Raw genomic sequence first — 18,165 nt, 5'->3', positions numbered from 1 at the left:
AGGGATTAAGCAGGGAGATGTATGGTCAGACATGCACACATGCCTTCCTACATCAACACTGTGGCAAACCAACCAACCTGCCCAGGCAAGCAGTACTGGGCTCCCACCGCCGTGATGCAAGAGATGGAAACCAGGTAAACACTTTTGGGAACAACATCCCACCACAACCACATCCTGGGGTGCCTCATGACTCCATTAGCAAACTTGGAGAAACCCTAGTCCTGCCCACTCGGGGAAACCAACATAGGAAAGTGGCAAATGGTCACCTTCACTGCTTCTAAACCTAGTGGCCCTCTTCCAGGTCATTCAGCTGACACTAATAAATGGAACTCTGGCCACTATACAATGTTCAGATCTCCATCTAATCAAGTCTCCATGCTATTTACAATCTTATTTTTTGTTGTCGTTTCATAGTTTATGACCTTGCCTCCCCTTCACTTAAGAATTCTGGCTTCCCTCCTAAAGCACAGTGTGTTCATGACCTTAAAAGAGCTCCTTTCGGGAACATAAGCCAACCCCAGGGACTCTAACACAGGTCCCACAGCCATGGCGATGCAGTCAGCTGGCTGCTTTCAACAATCTGTTAAGATGGTGAGGAGGAGATCAAAGAGAATGAAAAAAGAACAGCTAATATTTACTGATTTCTTACTATATAACAGGCTCTTCTAAGCATTCTGCATGGAAAAATAAAGTGCAAACATGCTGGCCATGAAATCTTATTTTAGTTGGGATACAAACTGACCATGAGTTCAATAGTGATTAAAACCAAAAGAAAATAGTTTCGTGGTTTTAATTGTGTATAGGTATTAAAAAAAAATCCATTCTGTATGTAAAGTAAAGCTTTGCTCAGCACTTAAATTTAAAAGAAATTTCTTCCATGAGACTTCAGCTTTAAGAGTCAGTGGAAGATGTATAGACAACAGCCTCAGTAACCTTAGCAGATACAATAACGGATTCCATAGGAGTTTCTTGACATGGACTTCAATGAAAGCCAAAATATAAGGGCAACTGCAATTCAGTGAAAGCAAATCTGTAAAAGGTCAAAGAAACATGGTTTAAGTATGCAGCTTCCTGATGACTAGTTTGACCCAAAGATCCAGAGAGAAATCCTACAGCAATGTTTCTTGGACTTTATTATGCATATTAATTAGCTGGGAATCTTGTTGAAATGTAGACTCTGATTCAGTAGATGGGGTGGAGGGCAGTGGGGTGAGAAAGCTGGAGATCCTGCTTTTCTATAATAAAAAACAAGCTCCCAGGAAATGCCAATGCAACTGGTTGGCATACAATACTTTGAGAAGCAAGGATCTAGATTCCAGTGGAATAAATAGACTGCTTGTCCTTCAATCTTCAATAAATATAACTTATCTAATCAGAATTTGTGATACAAGTTTGACATAGGTAGCCTGTGATCACATTCTCTAAAACAGGGCCCCAAGTTGCAGGGATTATATGGCTCTGTATGAAGGAAAGAGACGCCTTTAAGGCTCATCGAAACAAATAAAAAGAAAACAATGGTAGTTAAAGACAAAGATAGTCAAATGGTGGTAAATTGCCTGAGGCCCCTACCCTGTAACAGATAACTACCTACTGCTTTATGAGAACTGGGTCTTGCTCTAGGCCACTGGTTAGCTTTAGAGTTCTGTTTCCAAAGGGAATGCAAACACTACTCCTCTTTCGCTCACTCTGCAGAGCCTTGCCCAGATCAAGCCCGTGATGCCCTGTTGTACACCAGCAGTTGGACAAATAGCCATGTGAGTTCTCTGAAGCTTGATTCTATTCGATCTGGACTTCTTTCCCCATCGGCCCATCATGACCAACCTCACCTAAATTATATCATGTTCCTGTCATTTGGTTTAATGGGACAATTAGTTAATTCACATCACATCAGTTGGTTCTAGACTTTCAGAATGCCAAATGTGAATATACATATGTGGTTGTTTAAATCACAAAATATAGATATTTGTGGACATGATATATATGAAGACAGTTGTGAAAAAGGGCCAGGTAGACGGAAGTTTCGTATAAGTTAGATAATATGCATAATAATTGCTCATTATTAGGAACACTAAATTATTAACTAGTATACTAAATTACTGTAAATTAAGAAAATAGATACATTACCAAGTCATCAAAAATATCTCTCTGATGCACATGGATGGTAATTAGAGTTTCAAATTTCACTCTTTCAAACTTGCTTAGGTCATGTGTTGTCTGACTAATTAGAGTATTTAGAATATCCAAAAATTTCTGGTTGGTCACTTGCATGATTTTCCTGTCATCTTTCGCATTATGTAAAGCCTCTTCTGAATCATGTGTCCACAACATTTGAATTCCCAGGAGCCCAACCTACAAATTCAGCAGACAAATAAGCCAAATATTTAAAACAGATCCTGCAATAAAAGTTGGTGGTCACTTATTCACATGAAGGTGAACAGGATTTTACTCCTGTTAAAGTAAAAAATGGACACGCATTTCTCCACTCCCAAAAGTTGTTTTCCAAACATCTATTCACAACTTTTTAAAAAGATATGCTGCCTATCTCCTTTCTTGATCTTCACTCTAAAATCCGTATCTTCACCTACACCTACCTCTCTATCTATTTATCAGTCTAAAGGAGAGAGACACAGAAAGTGAGAAGGAGAGAAGCTTGCCCTTTGTCTCCTGATGAAGGCACAGGGAAACTGTGAGTGACTGTCACCTTGCCTACAATTTCTGCCCAGGAAAGGGAGTAAAAGCGATCAGAATACCCCCACCCTCACTTCGTCACTGCAGCAGTTGTCCCTTTGGGAGCTTTTGTTCATGCACAGAGTAAAGGAACAGATCCAAAATCATTTGGACCAAAAAGGAACCCCACATTTGGCAGAGGACTGAAAGCAGTGTGAGTGGCAGGTGGATACTACTGGACATGGCATTTGATGTGGGTAAAACAGGAATCAAACCCTTTCCTAATCCCTGTCCTCTGAGGAACTTCGATGTTTTTCCTGCTAGAACAGTTGCCAATCCTGGAGTCTGCAGGTGAAGGTAAATGAAAACACCTGGCTAAGGTGTAACCAGATACAGAGGAAATAGCCGGTGTCAGGAAGCTCCCAATAGCGAGCTGTTTCTGGCCATGATGACAGAAGAGCACAAGATAGGAACAGCAAAGAGACACGATACAGAAACAACAATGTAAGGCTGTCTGATTTAAAGACAAATAGACCCATAGACCTTGAAAAAATCACTGCATGTTGATTTTGGTATATTCTAAAAATTAATCTTTAAAATGACTAACCTGAGTCACCAAGAAAGGTTTAAATTATGTTTTTTACTTGTGTAAGAAGCAGGGGACTTAATGGTGAAAACTGGAGGACGTCTCATTAAAGTAAAAAACAAAATAAGAATGCTCATTCTCATATTATTTGATGCCTGTTAATAAGCACATTAAAAAATACTGGAAGGGAATACACTAAAATATTTAGTCATCATTTCTAAGTGATAGAAATATGGGAAATTTTTATTTTCATTTTTATATTTTTCAAATTTTCCCAAATTTTTGCAACAAGGATCCATTGCATTCATAATCTTGAAAATGTGTTTAGAAGAAAGCAGAGATGAAATTTAAAACAATTTTAAATAAAAAAAATTAACATTGTAGTGGACAAATTTCAGTTATTTGGAAAAATTGCTTTGAAGAGTAATGACCATATATTCATTCAATATATATATATATTCAACACATACTAGTTTGCTATATAGTTACTCTTTAAAGCAATTTTCCCAAATAACTGAAATTTGCCCACCACAATGTTAAGATTTTTACCTAAAATTGTTTCAAATTTTACCTCTTTATTTGTGTATATGTGTATTTATACACACTAAAGAAAATCCTGAAAGCTAGTCAACTTTCCTGCTATATCCTGTTCAACTTCACCATTGATTTGAACTTACTCTTCAACTTTTCCACCTTTAATGCTAACTCCTCTATCTAAACTAGACTGAGCCTCTCTTTCAGAATACATGGGGTAATCAAGCTCTCCTGGGAGAGGAAAAATATCTTGATTTTGTCTAAGGAGTGACTTTCTCAGCTTATCCAATAAAGTATTTTATGAAGATTTATCACAAAGGTAATAATCCTAATAAAAATATTAAAGCTTGAGAAGGCTATTATACAATATTTTGAAAAATCACAACATTAAACTATTCTCCTCAATAAAGATTGTTTCTATATCTGTACTCGTGTCATTTGAATAATTAATTTCATATCATTTCAGCTCTCTCTACAGTGTGTGAAGTAAGTCATTCAGGATTTGGAGTGCGGTTTGGTAGGAGCAGTTGGAGAAGAAACAGTTTGGGCAAAAACTGCCTACATTTTTCTTGGATGTCTCTTGCCTTCTATCCCACACTATCTATGACCCAGATATATCACAAGTCATCACTTTTCATTTATCTTGGCTGAAAATGTAATAAAATTATTGGCTCGTCATTTTCTATATTCGGTTTTAATAATACGTGGTACTTACAGTACACTTCGAAGAGCCATTGGATTTGAGAGAGCTGTTCAAGAGAACACCTGCTCCAAACTCAGCCCCTTCAAGGTCTTCTCTCATTAAAAAGTTACTTGCAGGAGAAGCCCTCCTTTAACAGATTATGCCAATTTTTAATATTTAAATTGAAGGAAAAATAAACAAGAGGCAAGATGGATTTCATTTCAAGAAAAGATGCTCATTCCTTTTATATATATCCCTACCTATACGTGTATCTATATCTACCTATGTTTTTACATATAAGATGAAATTTTCCGTAAGTGGTTTCGTCTCAGTGTATGGTCTTAATGATGGGAGAACAGGGGGATGGGGTGGGGGGGTCTTGAATGGTGTACGTGGACAGCAGGTGGTTGGTCACTGAGGGAAGGTGGGCCTCCCCAGCTAATTCAAAGCTACACTAGGCTCCACACCATCAGGCTGACTGCCTCCTGAGTATCCTTCCCCTTAATTTTCATTTCTTATAACCGTTATTTAAACACTGTGTTCTCACCTGTGCTGGAAAGTGACTGAGGAAAGGTAAGAGTTGAAATCCCGAATCACTGATTTGATAGAACGCAGATCTAATTATGTTATGTAATGATGACATCTGCATTTTTAACAAGTCCAGAAGCCAAATCTCTACAGGACCTTTGGCCATAACAGGACTATCCAACTGAAAAAATATATTACAAATATATTACAAATTGATAATAGCTTGGTATTTTTACAAATGTCCCACACTTAACTTGATAAATCATAGTTAGGCCGTGCCAAGCAAATAGTTTTATATTTTACACAAAATATTTAAAACATGAGTCAAATCAACTAATACCGTGGGTGGAAGGAACATCATCTGGTCTAAAACTTTCATTTTATAAGTGATAAAATGAGTCTTAGAGAAGTTAAATGAATTATCCAAACTAGTTTGTCACAGTAAGAACTGCAGAACTAGAACCCGAGTCCATCCCACCACCCTTTTCTTTTCATAAGAGAATTGCATTCTCCTCAACGTAAATTTTTAAAGAAATCCTAACAACGAAAGTGTAACCAAATTAAATTACAATAATTTTTTCTCCTTCTCTTGATATGACGGCCAGGATACGATCGTAGTCCTTTGCATGAAATGTCACCTCATTTATGTTGTCAGATACGGCTGGGAGATGGGGCTGTAAGAAGCACGAGACAGCAAAACATCATACATGAGGCTAAACACAAAAGCCATTGAGATGCTTTAAAAAGTCTTAATATATTTTACGTTTGTAAAAGATTAAGAATTTACTTCATCGTCTCAAAAAAAAAAAAAAAAAAAGACGGCGTTGATCCTTGACTCAATTGGAGGCCCACTATTTAAAATCCAGCCCCACAGAATGTTTCCTCCAAGCCCTTCAATGCCCCTCTAGACTACGGAGACTGGACTAATTAACAACTGTCACTTTCCTCCAGATAGAGACTAAATTACCTGGTCCCTCCCAGCTCAGTCCTGCGTTCTCTCTTGGCCCACTTCTGCTTTACACAGCTTTTCTCCTCTTTTCTCATGCCCACAACTTTCTGGAAACCAACCAGAAAGGTTTCAGTACCTGTTTTCCAGATTCCCAAACCAGAAACAGCCTGGTTTAATCCCACTCTCAGCTCTCTATAATTTTTGTCTTCCTCCTGGAAGTATTGCCCTTGGAAATGGCTAAAAGCATTAGAGAAGCATTCTAGACAGGAAAAAGGACAGATCCAAACCATAAGCTCTGTTTGATTTAAAAATATTTAGACTAAAATACTCATAATAATGAATTACATTTACTGAGGACACACCGGTGCCAGATACTTTTCAATACATAATCTCACATAATCCTACGACAATCCTATGAGGTGGAAACCATTAATAATATCCTGATTTTACAGATGAGGAAACTGAGGTGCAGGAAAAATAAGAAGCTGGCCAAGGTCACCGGGCTGGTGAGTAGCATAGTTGATGAACCTTGCCTCAGGTTGATGGACACCAAATACACAGAAAAAAAGACATTTTGTAATCAACATAATTTTAAATACTCTTCTTTCTTGCCTCCACTTTCAAGATGTTAACTTCATTTTTATTACTGATTATGTATGCTATGGGGAAAAAAATATTTAGGTAATAGATATTTAGCTCATACCTGTATGGTATGGGAATCACTGGCTTGCCCAAGAATTTCCAGGAGGACTGGATCAGATACAAAGAAAAATCTTGGAAATAGTAATCGCTTCTTCTCCAAATACCTTTAAATAAAGTCGCGTTACCAAATGATTTTTTCTCAATTATTTATTTTTATTTTATTTTTAGCCATGACATAATCACTAACATCTTCAATAAGATAATAGCAAACACCTATCGTTATTTCCCATTTGCTTCTGAAATATTTGGTTAAATCCAAAGTCTATGCTACACCATGGATACTACTTGGGAAAACGAATGGATACAAGAAAGGGTTTCAGAGCAAGCCTGCCCCATCCATCATCTTCTTTCTCATCAAGAGTTCTTCTAAGCAGAGAAAAAGCACCATTACCCAGAAATTTGTTTTTTACAATAAAAATATTGTATGAAAAATTAAAAAAAAAAAAGTTCTTCTGTGAGCTTTCTAAGAGTATTTTGAACCCCAGGCTTAAATCCAGAGTGAACACATTATTTATCGCCAAACCAGCACATTTTGAAAATGAAAGCAGGGACAACTAACCATTAAACTAGGACAGAGACATAAACTTAGACAAACCAGGATATATGTTCCCCTTATTTCAAATAGAAATTGAGAATGAACTGCTTTTTAAGAAAATTTTCATGAATTCATCTGCTTCATTGTTCTCTTATTGCACATCTCTACTCCATGCCTGCGGTGGGCTGAATGGAAGCCACTCAGAAGATAGGTCCAGGTCCCATTTCCTGGAAACTGTGAATGTAATCTTAATTTGGAAAAAGGATCTTTGCAGATGTATTGAAGTTAAGGATCTCAAGAAGAAATCACCCTGGATTAATCAACTAAGCCCTAAATCTAATAAGTGTCCTCATGAGAGACACACAGGAAGAAAAGGACATGTAAATTCAGAGATAGAGATTGGAGTTATGTAGCCACCAGCCAGAACTCCTAGGACCATCAGAAGCTGAGAGAAACAAGGAAAGATTCTCTCCTAGAGCCTTCAAAAGGTGCTAACGTCTTGATTTCAGACTTCCAGCCTCCAGAACTGTGAGAAAATAAATTTCTGTTGTTTTAAGACACCTAGTTTGTGGTAATTTTTTTACAGCAGCCCTACAAAACTAATACAATGCTTTAATTTGCCCACCCCCAGGTTGAAGGTATCTTTTTTTCTTTTTTTTTTTTACAGAAAAATTAAATTTAGGGTTCAATCCCCACACGGGCCACTGTGAGCTGCGCCCTCCACAACTAGACTGAAACAACTACTTGACTTGGAGCTGATGGGTCCTGGAAAAACACACTTAAAATAAATAAAAGTTTAAAAAAATATTAATTAATTAATTTAATTTAATTAAAGTTAAAAATTAAATTTATGTGAAATGTTAGATTCCTATCACTACCAACCAGAAATGTTGTTAATGATACTATTAACTCGTTTGGGATAAAACACCAGCACATATAAAATGATAGGTAATTTAAAAATTAAACTCTTACCCTGTAAGGGACTTCTGACATACTTCCAACTGTTCATGTAAATGAGGTAAAAGTTGCCCCATGGTTTCATCTCCAACACAGCAACTAATCACATTGGGATTCTCGCGAGCTCGCTGCATTATCTTTACCCATGACTTATCAATATTCTGAAAACGTTTTGCTTCCTAAAAACAAATACATATTCAGTGAAAATTAGCATTCGGATACTTGAATAAAGCAAAGTACTCACTTTCTAATTTCCTAGAGTTCTTTAAACCAGCCTCTACTAGTCTGGGGCTACATAATTGAAAGGGAAAATTCTTTTTTTCATCAGAACAACAAAAACCAAAAGTCATAAAACTGCTTATTGAAATACTGCTGTATCACAATAGGGTTTATCACTTGTTAGCTTACATTTAATATGTTTTTCAAAGTACCACATGATTAACTTTCAAAGCTATCCACTTCAATCTCAAATCTACTCTTTCAGCACTCTGGGTGGTTTGATGAGAAAATTAAAGAAGCATGAAAATAATTTGATCTCAGGATCCTTGGAATAATTACAGCTTAATAATATCCCAGGGAAAAAAAAAAGAAAACAGTAAAAATCCAAAACAAAGCTTCATTTACATGTTTGCAAATGAAAATTTTCTATTTACTATGGATGATGGTAAGCTTTGCGTTCAATTGCAAAAATGCCTCTAGAAATTGGCATAATCTTGCCTATTTCAAAACTTTTAAGTGCATTTTTAATGCAACTTTCTGATTAAAAAAAGATTTGTGTTTCAAAAATGTGTTACAAAGGGAAATGAGTCATTTTCAAAACTCTTTTATCCTTGATTTTTAATCTATATAGATCCTGTTTATAGGCGAGGAAATTCAGAAAGAGCAGGCTTAATTTCATAGGAGAGAAATTACCTTCGCTGAATAAAGCTATTAGTGAGGTATTGGCATTTATTTAATAGACCCCAACAGAGTTGTTTTAATGATTTTTGTTACATGCTTCTAAGGTGAAGTTTCCTTGCCTCATGGTATATTTCTAATTTACTATTAGTCAACTTACTAGTAGTTAATTGCACTTACAGAATGCAAATTAATTTTAATTCTACCCTCAGAAGGATATTGTGAGGTTAGCTCTTGGAAGAGATGAACTACTACAATTTAACAATACCACACTTGAATGTACCTCACATGCTCAAACAACCTGGAGATTTTTCACTGTTTGAAAATATGTGCTTTTCCTCTTTCTGCTAATATAATCAAAGGTCACTTTTTATTTATTTATTTATTTATTTATTTATTTATTTATTTATTTATTTATTGTAAAGGGCCAGATAGTAAATATTTTAGGCTTTGTAGGCCACATGGTCTCTGTTATAACTACTCAACGCTTCTGCTGTAATGCTAAAGCCTTCAGACAAAACATAAATGAATGAATATGTCTGTGTTCCAATAAAACTTTATTTACAAAAACAGGTAAGCGAGCCATAGTTTGCCAACCCCTGGTGTAAATAACCAAGACATAACCAACCACACTTCTTTGTGAAGACTTTTGCAGAGATATACAGACAACACACCAAATTATTGTATCAGTAGTTACAAAAACCACATTTACCTGAGGCAGCTGTTTGGCAATATCTCCACCTACAAAAACAGCTTCAAGATAAACCCAAAGGTTCTGGACTACTAGCCACTCTTCAATTATATCTGAGGAAGTGGACAACTTATACACCCAATTCTGTATATTTTTTTTAAATGGAGCATTATATCTAAAAAGTAAGAACAAGAAAATATTACATTTAATGAAGATTCAGAAAATAGTATGGCCTAACAAAATGAATTATAGGAGAAACACTCTTTTGGGAATGAACTTTTTTTTCCTAAAAGGCAGTCCCTAATAAATTTCTTATAGCTAATGACATTTTTGCTTTTTTTACGGGTAAAACTTTTATAGTGATTTCACTTATTGTTCCAATGTGTTACTCACAGAATCGGAAAATGGGTCCAGTCTTATGGCACAGAGGTCCAGTAAAGGAACTGTGCTAGTTGCTTCTGGGAATAAAGTGAAAACAAAGAACAAAATGGTTTGCCAAGACTTTAGTGAGACAAAACAAGTGGGGACCACCTGTGAGAACAACACATAGGACACTATTTGTTACTGGTCTGTGGAACTATTATCATAAGCCTGAGTCAGGCTTGCGGTCCGATGTCTGCTTACAGGGATGCTCTTCCCTCCCACAGATTGCTAACGCCACCAGGCACTGTACCAAGATTCTGCAGTACTAGGGATCCCAGACAGCTACCCCCAAACAGCAGGATTCCTGTTTTCTGACCATCAGGGCTACCAGAAGGGTTTATGAGAATACAAGATGTTCAGAAAGCTGGGCACTAAAAGGAAAGATAAAAATAGAGTAGACGCCATGGAGGAAGTGATGGGAAGCTCCTTGGTAAAAACCTAATCACCTACAGTTGGATTAAGAAGCTGGGTTCAGTTTGCGGCAATGACAAGTAGTTTTGACGTGGTGTGGCGGAATGTCCTAGCGAGTGGCACACATTGACTGGGGTCTTAAAACTTTTCTTGATCCAGGAAAGGGTGACTTGATGGTGCTGACATATAGAATGGAGTTCTTCTGGGTATAGTCTGATGACTGGGTACAATCTATAACTTCTCTGGAAGACTTTTTATACATAGATGTATAAAGGGAATTGTACAAAAATTGTCCCAGGAGGTAGGTGAGCTATTCACGCAGTAAGAGGCATTTTTCTCAACACTCAATGTATACTGTCCATCTGGGCATTGGTCTACAGCTAAAAGGCAGTCAATATGTCTTCAAAATCAATAAATGCAGACTACACTGATCTGAATGGGCATTTCAGGGAGTTGAAGCATTTAAATATTTGGGACCGAAAATGATCCTGCCCATAAGGAAAAAAAAACAAACCAGTTATCTTAGATGATGTATACATTTCCAACATGAAAAGGGGAGATCTGAAATGAAATCCAGCATAACCAGTTTCTGTCCTTTGGCCAGGTACCTGTATTGCACAGCTTTGTGTGGTGGAACCTGTCATGATGGATGGGCATATCAGTGGAGCCCCAGTGGAATCAGGGATCCCCCAGGAAAGTGTCACAATCCAGGCAATATCTAGAGTCAAGTCTCACGTGTGGAGATATACAATTTCCTTTTGAAGTCACATGCAGGTAGCCCTAGAGATCCAACAGGCACTGCCTGCTATAACATCAGTCTGTGGTTAGTTCTGGAAAAGGCTTTCTAGTGCTGCGAGTTCTCTAGGGGGACAACCTCCCAGAATGTAGTGACTTCTTAGCTATTCTTACATTCTTTCTTAGCAGGGCCTCAACACCGAGTTTACCAGTACTATGAATAGGTACTACACTAATCAGGTTACATGCAAGTTAAATATTTAAGAAATAAGAAAAGCCTTCAAATCCTGAATTTATTGGCCAATTGACACTGTGCAGGTTAATCTGCAGTCTTTCTTCAAGAGGTCATCATCTAGGAAATCAGAATGGCAAAATTTGCAATGAACTCTGGAGCAGTAGCAGCCCAGGAAGTCTAGGAACCACTGAATATCCTATGGTCACCTTTGCCAGGATTATTCAGATTCCCTGCAAGCAGAGGGTGCACCTAGGACCTTAACCCCACTAAATTCAACCCAGAACTCCCTGGACTAGGAGCTTTGTGGATTAGTGTGTTATCCAAATACAAGACTGCCTCTGAGGTCATGCAGGATGCCATTCATTTACCAGTGATCCCAACCCAGAGAAGGGGCATTAGAATCCCCATCACCTTGAACATTGACCTCTGTTAATGATGGGGTTGTGACATAGTCCTTAGGTGTGTTAGAGTGAAGAACACTTGAGAATTACTGCACAGTCAGCCAGTGGATTAGAGGCTGCTAATGGCCAGACCAAGACCTGACAGCACGCTTAATCTGAGTCCCATTGGAACTTCCAAAGGCTGCATGAGATCACAGTCACCTCTGAGTTGGTTCAGTAGTCCAATGCTGGACAGGTTGCCTCATTCAGGCCCTAGAAGACCCAGCACAGATAAAGTGACTTTTCACCATAAAAAGTGAAAATTGGTAAGAGCCAAACCCCTAATGGTATATTCCTTTCATGTGTTGCCAGCATGCTTTTCCTGGGCCATTGGGTGAACACTTGAGCAAGAGGAACGAGAGAGAGAGAGAGAGAGAGAGAGAGAGAGAGAGAGAGAGAGAGAGAGAGAGAGAGAGAGAGAGAGAGAGAGAGAGAGAGGAAAAAGAGAGAGAGAGAGAGAAAGATAAAATGAAGAGGTCATCTCAGTGGGGAGTCAAGATGTTCAAGAGAGAAGCTGCCAGTTTGGGGGAGGATAATTATGGGGACCACCAGAAAAAAATAGGAAGGGGAGATGAATACCATGGAAGAGAGATGGAGGCCATGAGTACTAGGGGAAAGTTCATAGATGGACAGACAAGAGTTAGCACTTTCGGTCAGAATCTCATGTGCTACAACTGCAAAACTAGACTTTTACCTAGCATTTTCGAACCCTAATTACTAAATTAAAACCTTTCCCGACAAATTATAAACTTACCTGTTGCTGAGTAAGGAACCTAAGATCATTAAACTATCCTCCATCAAGGTGATGATTTCCCCCGACTCACTGCCTTTGAGCAGGAGCTCTCCCTTTCCCTTAAATGCTGCAAAACTCAGGTTCTGGTTGGTCCAATTCTCAATAACCAGAGACAGCTTCGCTTCAATATCCTTCTCCTTAATGGCAGATATGCAAATATCCTTCAGCGAGAAATCAGAGAATATGTCACATTACAAATTAAGTGCACTGTACAAGCAGAGAATTTTTTAGCTTGGATCTAAAAGTCATTTAGTCATTTTTATGGCCAAGAAAACTGAGGCTCAAGATCATTGTGTTGCAAGTCCAAACTAGAACTTTCTGAGACTCTGACTGCTAATTATTTTACTGAAATCCAGCGTATCCATATATGAGATAATGGAATTTAAATCATCATTTTTCTTGATTATATTTTAATTGGAGTTTTTTTGGCCAAAATGGAGACAATTGCAGCTGCTCTATCTCAGCAGCTTACTATGAGAAACAAATCAGAATACATGTGAGTCTTCTGAACTCTTTAACATATAAACATTGCTATATTCCTGCCTGTTCTGACCCTAATACGAACACCTCATTTACTTAAAAGTCAATTCTATTTTTATCTTATGGATTTTCCTGTATATCTGAGAATCCTTGATACGAAAGTCTCACAAGGGAAAATAAAAGGAACATATTTTTCTCCATCATGCCTCAATTGATTTTCATATTAGAATCACAGAATCACAGAGCTGGAAAGGAATTTAAGGGTGCAAGGTATTTCCACAAGTAAATGTAATACAAATTAGTATGTGATAAATGTTGTGAGAATGGTATGAACTGTTATAAATGCCGGAGGGAGAAATGACTTCTGCCAACAGTGAGAAAAAGGCCTCATGGAGAAAGGAGAATCTGAGAATAAGTGGGATTCCGAGGGGGGGGGTTATAGGAAGGGAGAAGACATACTATAGGGAGGATAGACCCTTCCTTCCTTTAGAGGCAGTGGATCCAGTAACAGCAGAAATCCGGCTTGGCTAACAACAGGGCACGTGGTGCAGAGCAACAGAATGTATGTGGGGAAGACAGCACCGAGAGTCTGTTTTGGTGTATCAGTAGTTAATAACTGAATCGCAGAATTCCTTGGAATTGTAAAATGAAGTTTTCAAAGTACAGCCTATGAATGGCTATATCCTTAAGTGTAAAACCACTTATAAGAATTAGATGGTAACTGAAGTTTTTAACTCTTTGTTTCCTTTAATAGTATTTCAATGACATTCATAAATAGGACAACAAATTCTTTGAAAACAAAACTTCTGGTGTACATATGTTGTTAAAAATGTTGGGGGGAGGCAGAGAACACAAAACCATATATATGAATTTCTGGTTTCATGGTGCAGTTCCTCACCTCCAAAAACATAGAATAATGCTTAAAATACAAAAAGAGAAAGTAAAAAACAAGCGTAGCCAGTCTTGAAAACAAGATAAACATCTCTATGAACCAGAAGTAGAAAAGGTATGTAAACCAGTGGGTGCAGCTGAACCCCAGGCCTGAAGGCTCTGGGCTGTGGAAGCCTAGCCCTTGATTCCTGTGGGATAAAAGAGACTAAAAGTGGCCACTATGAAAGGGAGCATCAGGGCCAAGGTCTAGATCCCTCCACTGTGTAAGAAGGCTGCCTCCAGCTGCCATCTGGACTTGTGTTCATAGATTCACTACTAAACAGGACTTACAAGAAATGTTAAAGTGACTTCTTTAAGCTGAAATGACAGGGCACTAATTAGTAACAGAAAAATATATGAAAGTGTAGTCTCGCTGGTAAAGGTAAATATATAATAAAATTCAAAATAATCTAATATTGTAAAGGTTACGGGTTAATTATTTCTAAAACTAGCATGAAGGTCAAAAGACAAATTAGTAAAAATATAACTGCAATAATTTGTTAATGGATACACAAGATAAAAAGATGCAAATTGTGACATCAAAAACAAAACATGGTGGGGGATTAACATGTAGAACTTTACAATGCATCTGAACTTGGGTTGCTATCAATTTAAAACAGACTATTATCAATATAAGTTGTTATATGTAAGTCTCATGGTAACCACAAAGCAAAAATGTATATTAATAATAGACATACAAAAGAGAAAGAGAAAGCAATCTAAGCATAACACTATGGAAAATCATCAAATAACAAAGAAAGAGAGCAACAGAAGAAACTAATGAATTACAAAACAGCCAGAAAACAATGAATAAAATGACAATAAGTACCTACTTATCGATAATTACTGTAATGCAAATGGACTAAATTTTCCAATCAAAAGACAGAGAGTATACATACATACACCATGATCAAGTGGGATGGCTTCGATGGTGAATGGATAAAAAAAACAAGACCCATATATTTGCTACCTATAAGAAACTCATTTCAGATGTAGAACATACAGACTAAAAGTGAAGGAAAACAAACAGATATTCCATGCAAATAGAAACCAAAAGAAAGCTGGGGTAATTATACTTGTATCAGAGAAAATTAACTGTAGTAAGAGACAAAAAAAAAAGCCATATATAATGATAAATGGGTCAAACCAACAACAGAATACAGGATTTGTAAAAATCTATGCACCGAACATAGGAGCCCCGAAATATATAAAGCAAATATTAACAGAACTAAATGAAGAAATAGGCAGCAATACAATAATAGTAGGGGACTTTAATACCCCACTTTCATCAATGGATACACCATCCAGTCTCAAAATCAATAAGGAAACACAGGTCCTAAACTACACATTAGATCAGATAGACTTAAGAGACATATGCAGAACATTCCATCTAAAAGCAACAAAGTAGGAACCACAATTAGACACCACCTCACACCAGTCAGAATGGCTATTATCAAAAATTCAACAAATAATGTCAGAGAGATAGTGGATAGGGGGAGGGGGGTCCACAGTGTGAGGGATATAAATAATAAACGTCTAAGAAAAAAAAAATTCATAGCCACAGACAATAGTTTAGTGGTTACCAGAGGGTAAGGGGGTTGGGGGGTGGGAGATGAGGGTAAGGGGGATCAAATATATGGTGATGGAAGGAGAACTGATTCTGGGTGGTGAACACACAATGTAATTTATAGATGATGTGATACAGAATTGTACACCTGAAATCTATGTAATTTTACTAACAATTGTCACCCCAATAAATTTAAAAAAATAAATTAAAAAAAAATTCAACAAATAATGTGTTGGTGAGAATATGGAGAAAAGGGAACCCTTGTGCACTGTTGGTGGGACTGCAAAATGGGGTAACCACTGTGGAAAACAGTATGGGGATTGCTCAAAATACTAAAAACAGATCTACCATATGACCCAGAAATTCTACTTCTGGGCATTTATCTGAAGAGAACAAAAACATTAATTTGAAAAGATGTACACTGCATCTTTTATGTTTATGTTCACTGCAGCATTATTTACGATAGCCAAGATATGGAAGCAACCTAGGTGTCCACTGATAAATGAATGGATAAAGAAGATGTGCTATATACAGAGGTTGCCAAAAAATGCATACACATTTTAAGAAAGGAAAACTGTATTAAAATTGTAATACTCAATATATACAGATAACAGAAGATGACTACAAGTAACGTTTGACTTCTGCAATTACAAGAGGTGCTCAAAGTGGTTACCATCAGTGTCCAGACACTTCTGATTATGGCGAACTACTGCTTGAGCAACACTGACCAAAGTGTCGACTTGTATATATTTTTTTGGCATCCCCAGTATGTCAATAAATTTATGACAAAGGAGCCAGGAATACACCATAGGAAAAGAACAGTTTCTTCAATAAATGGTGTTGGGAATACGAAAGAGCCACATGCAAAAGAGTGAAACTAGACCATGACTTTACACCACACACAAATATGAATTCAAAATGGATAAAGACTTGAATGTAAGCTCTGAAGCCGTAACATTCCTAGAACACAACACAGGTGGTAAGCTCCTTGACATTGGTCTTGGCAGTGATCTTTTGTCTATGATTTTGATACCAAAAACCAAGGCAACCAAACCAAAAATAAACAAGTGGAATTACATCAAACTAAAAGGTCTCTGCAGAGCAAAGTAAACCATCAACAAAATGAAAAGGCAACCTACCGAATAGGAGAAAATATCTGCAAATCATAAACCTGATAAGGGCTTAATATACAAACTATTACATAAAGAACTGATATAACTCAATAGCAAAACCACAAACAATCCAATTAAAAAAATGGTCAGAGGATCTGAATAGACATTTCTCCAAAGAAGATATACACATAGCCATCAGGTATATGAAAAGGTGCTCAACATCCCTAGTCATCAGGGAAATGCAAATCGAAACCACAATGAGCTATGACTTCACACCTGTTAGAATGGCTATTATCACAAATAAAAGAAATAACAAGTGTTGGGGATGTGGAGAAAAGGGAACCCTTTTGCACTGTTGATGGGAATGAAAATTGGTGCAGTCACTGTGGAGGTTCCTCAAAAAATTAAAAATAGAACTACCATTGATCCAGTAATTCCACTTCTGGGTGTTTATCTCAAAAAAATGAAAACACTAAACTTGAAAAGATATTTGCACCCCTATGTTTACTGCAGTATTATTTACAATAGCCAAGACATGGAAACAATCCAAGTGTCCATCGATGGATTCATGGCTAAAGAAATTATGCTAAATATACACAACATAATATTATTCATCTATAGAAAGGAGAGAAATCCTGCCATTTGTGACAACACGGACGGATCCTGAGTACATTATGGTAATGAAATAAGTCAGACAGATACAGAGTACAGACTAGTGGTGTTGCCAGAGGTGGGGGCAGTGAGTGTATGGTGGGTGAAATGGGTGAAGGGGGTGAAAAGATATGAACTTCCATTTATAAACTAAGTCCTGGGGATGTAATGTACAGCATGGTGACTACAGTTAAGAATACTGCATTGTATATTTGAAAGTTGCTAAGAGAGGAGATCTCGAAAGTCCTCATCACAAAAAAAAATGTATCTATGTGTGATGATGGATGTTAAGTAGACACATTGTAGTGACCGTTTCACAATATATACATATAATGAGTCATTATATTGTACACCTAAAACTAATATAATATTATATGTCAATAATATCTCAATAAAAAGAGACACCATGCTAATAAAAAGGACTGATTAAAAATCTTGGAAGAGAAAAATATAATAATCTTAAATAGCTAATAGACTAATAGGGAAAAGTTAGAATTAGAAATCTGGAAAAATATTCTGAGGAATTCACCATGAACACAATACAGAAATAAACATATTTTTTTAAATGGAAGTGTAGTTAAGAAGGATAGGAGGATAGACTGAGGAGCTCCAAAACTAACATATTTCAAATAATCTTATTACTTCCTTGAGTTACAGCAT

The 18,165-nt window shown here is 37.0% G+C and overlaps 1 protein-coding gene across 1 annotated transcript in view; it reads right to left on the bottom strand.

Annotated features, from left to right (window-relative positions):
* Positions 1-18,165, bottom strand: part of DNAH8 (dynein axonemal heavy chain 8) — a 335,302-nt gene that overhangs the window by 191,096 nt on the left and 126,041 nt on the right. The window contains 7 exon segments of the mRNA XM_033102419.1: positions 2,125-2,349; positions 5,017-5,178; positions 5,567-5,671; positions 6,650-6,752; positions 8,156-8,319; positions 9,750-9,903; positions 12,727-12,926. Of these exon segments, the coding sequence (XP_032958310.1) occupies positions 2,125-2,349; positions 5,017-5,178; positions 5,567-5,671; positions 6,650-6,752; positions 8,156-8,319; positions 9,750-9,903; positions 12,727-12,926 (1,113 nt within the window).

This window comes from Rhinolophus ferrumequinum, chromosome 3, assembly GCF_004115265.2.
Source record: "Rhinolophus ferrumequinum isolate MPI-CBG mRhiFer1 chromosome 3, mRhiFer1_v1.p, whole genome shotgun sequence".
Classification (NCBI taxonomy): Eukaryota; Metazoa; Chordata; class Mammalia; order Chiroptera; family Rhinolophidae; genus Rhinolophus; species Rhinolophus ferrumequinum.
This window is presented reverse-complemented; position numbering and strand designations above follow the sequence as displayed.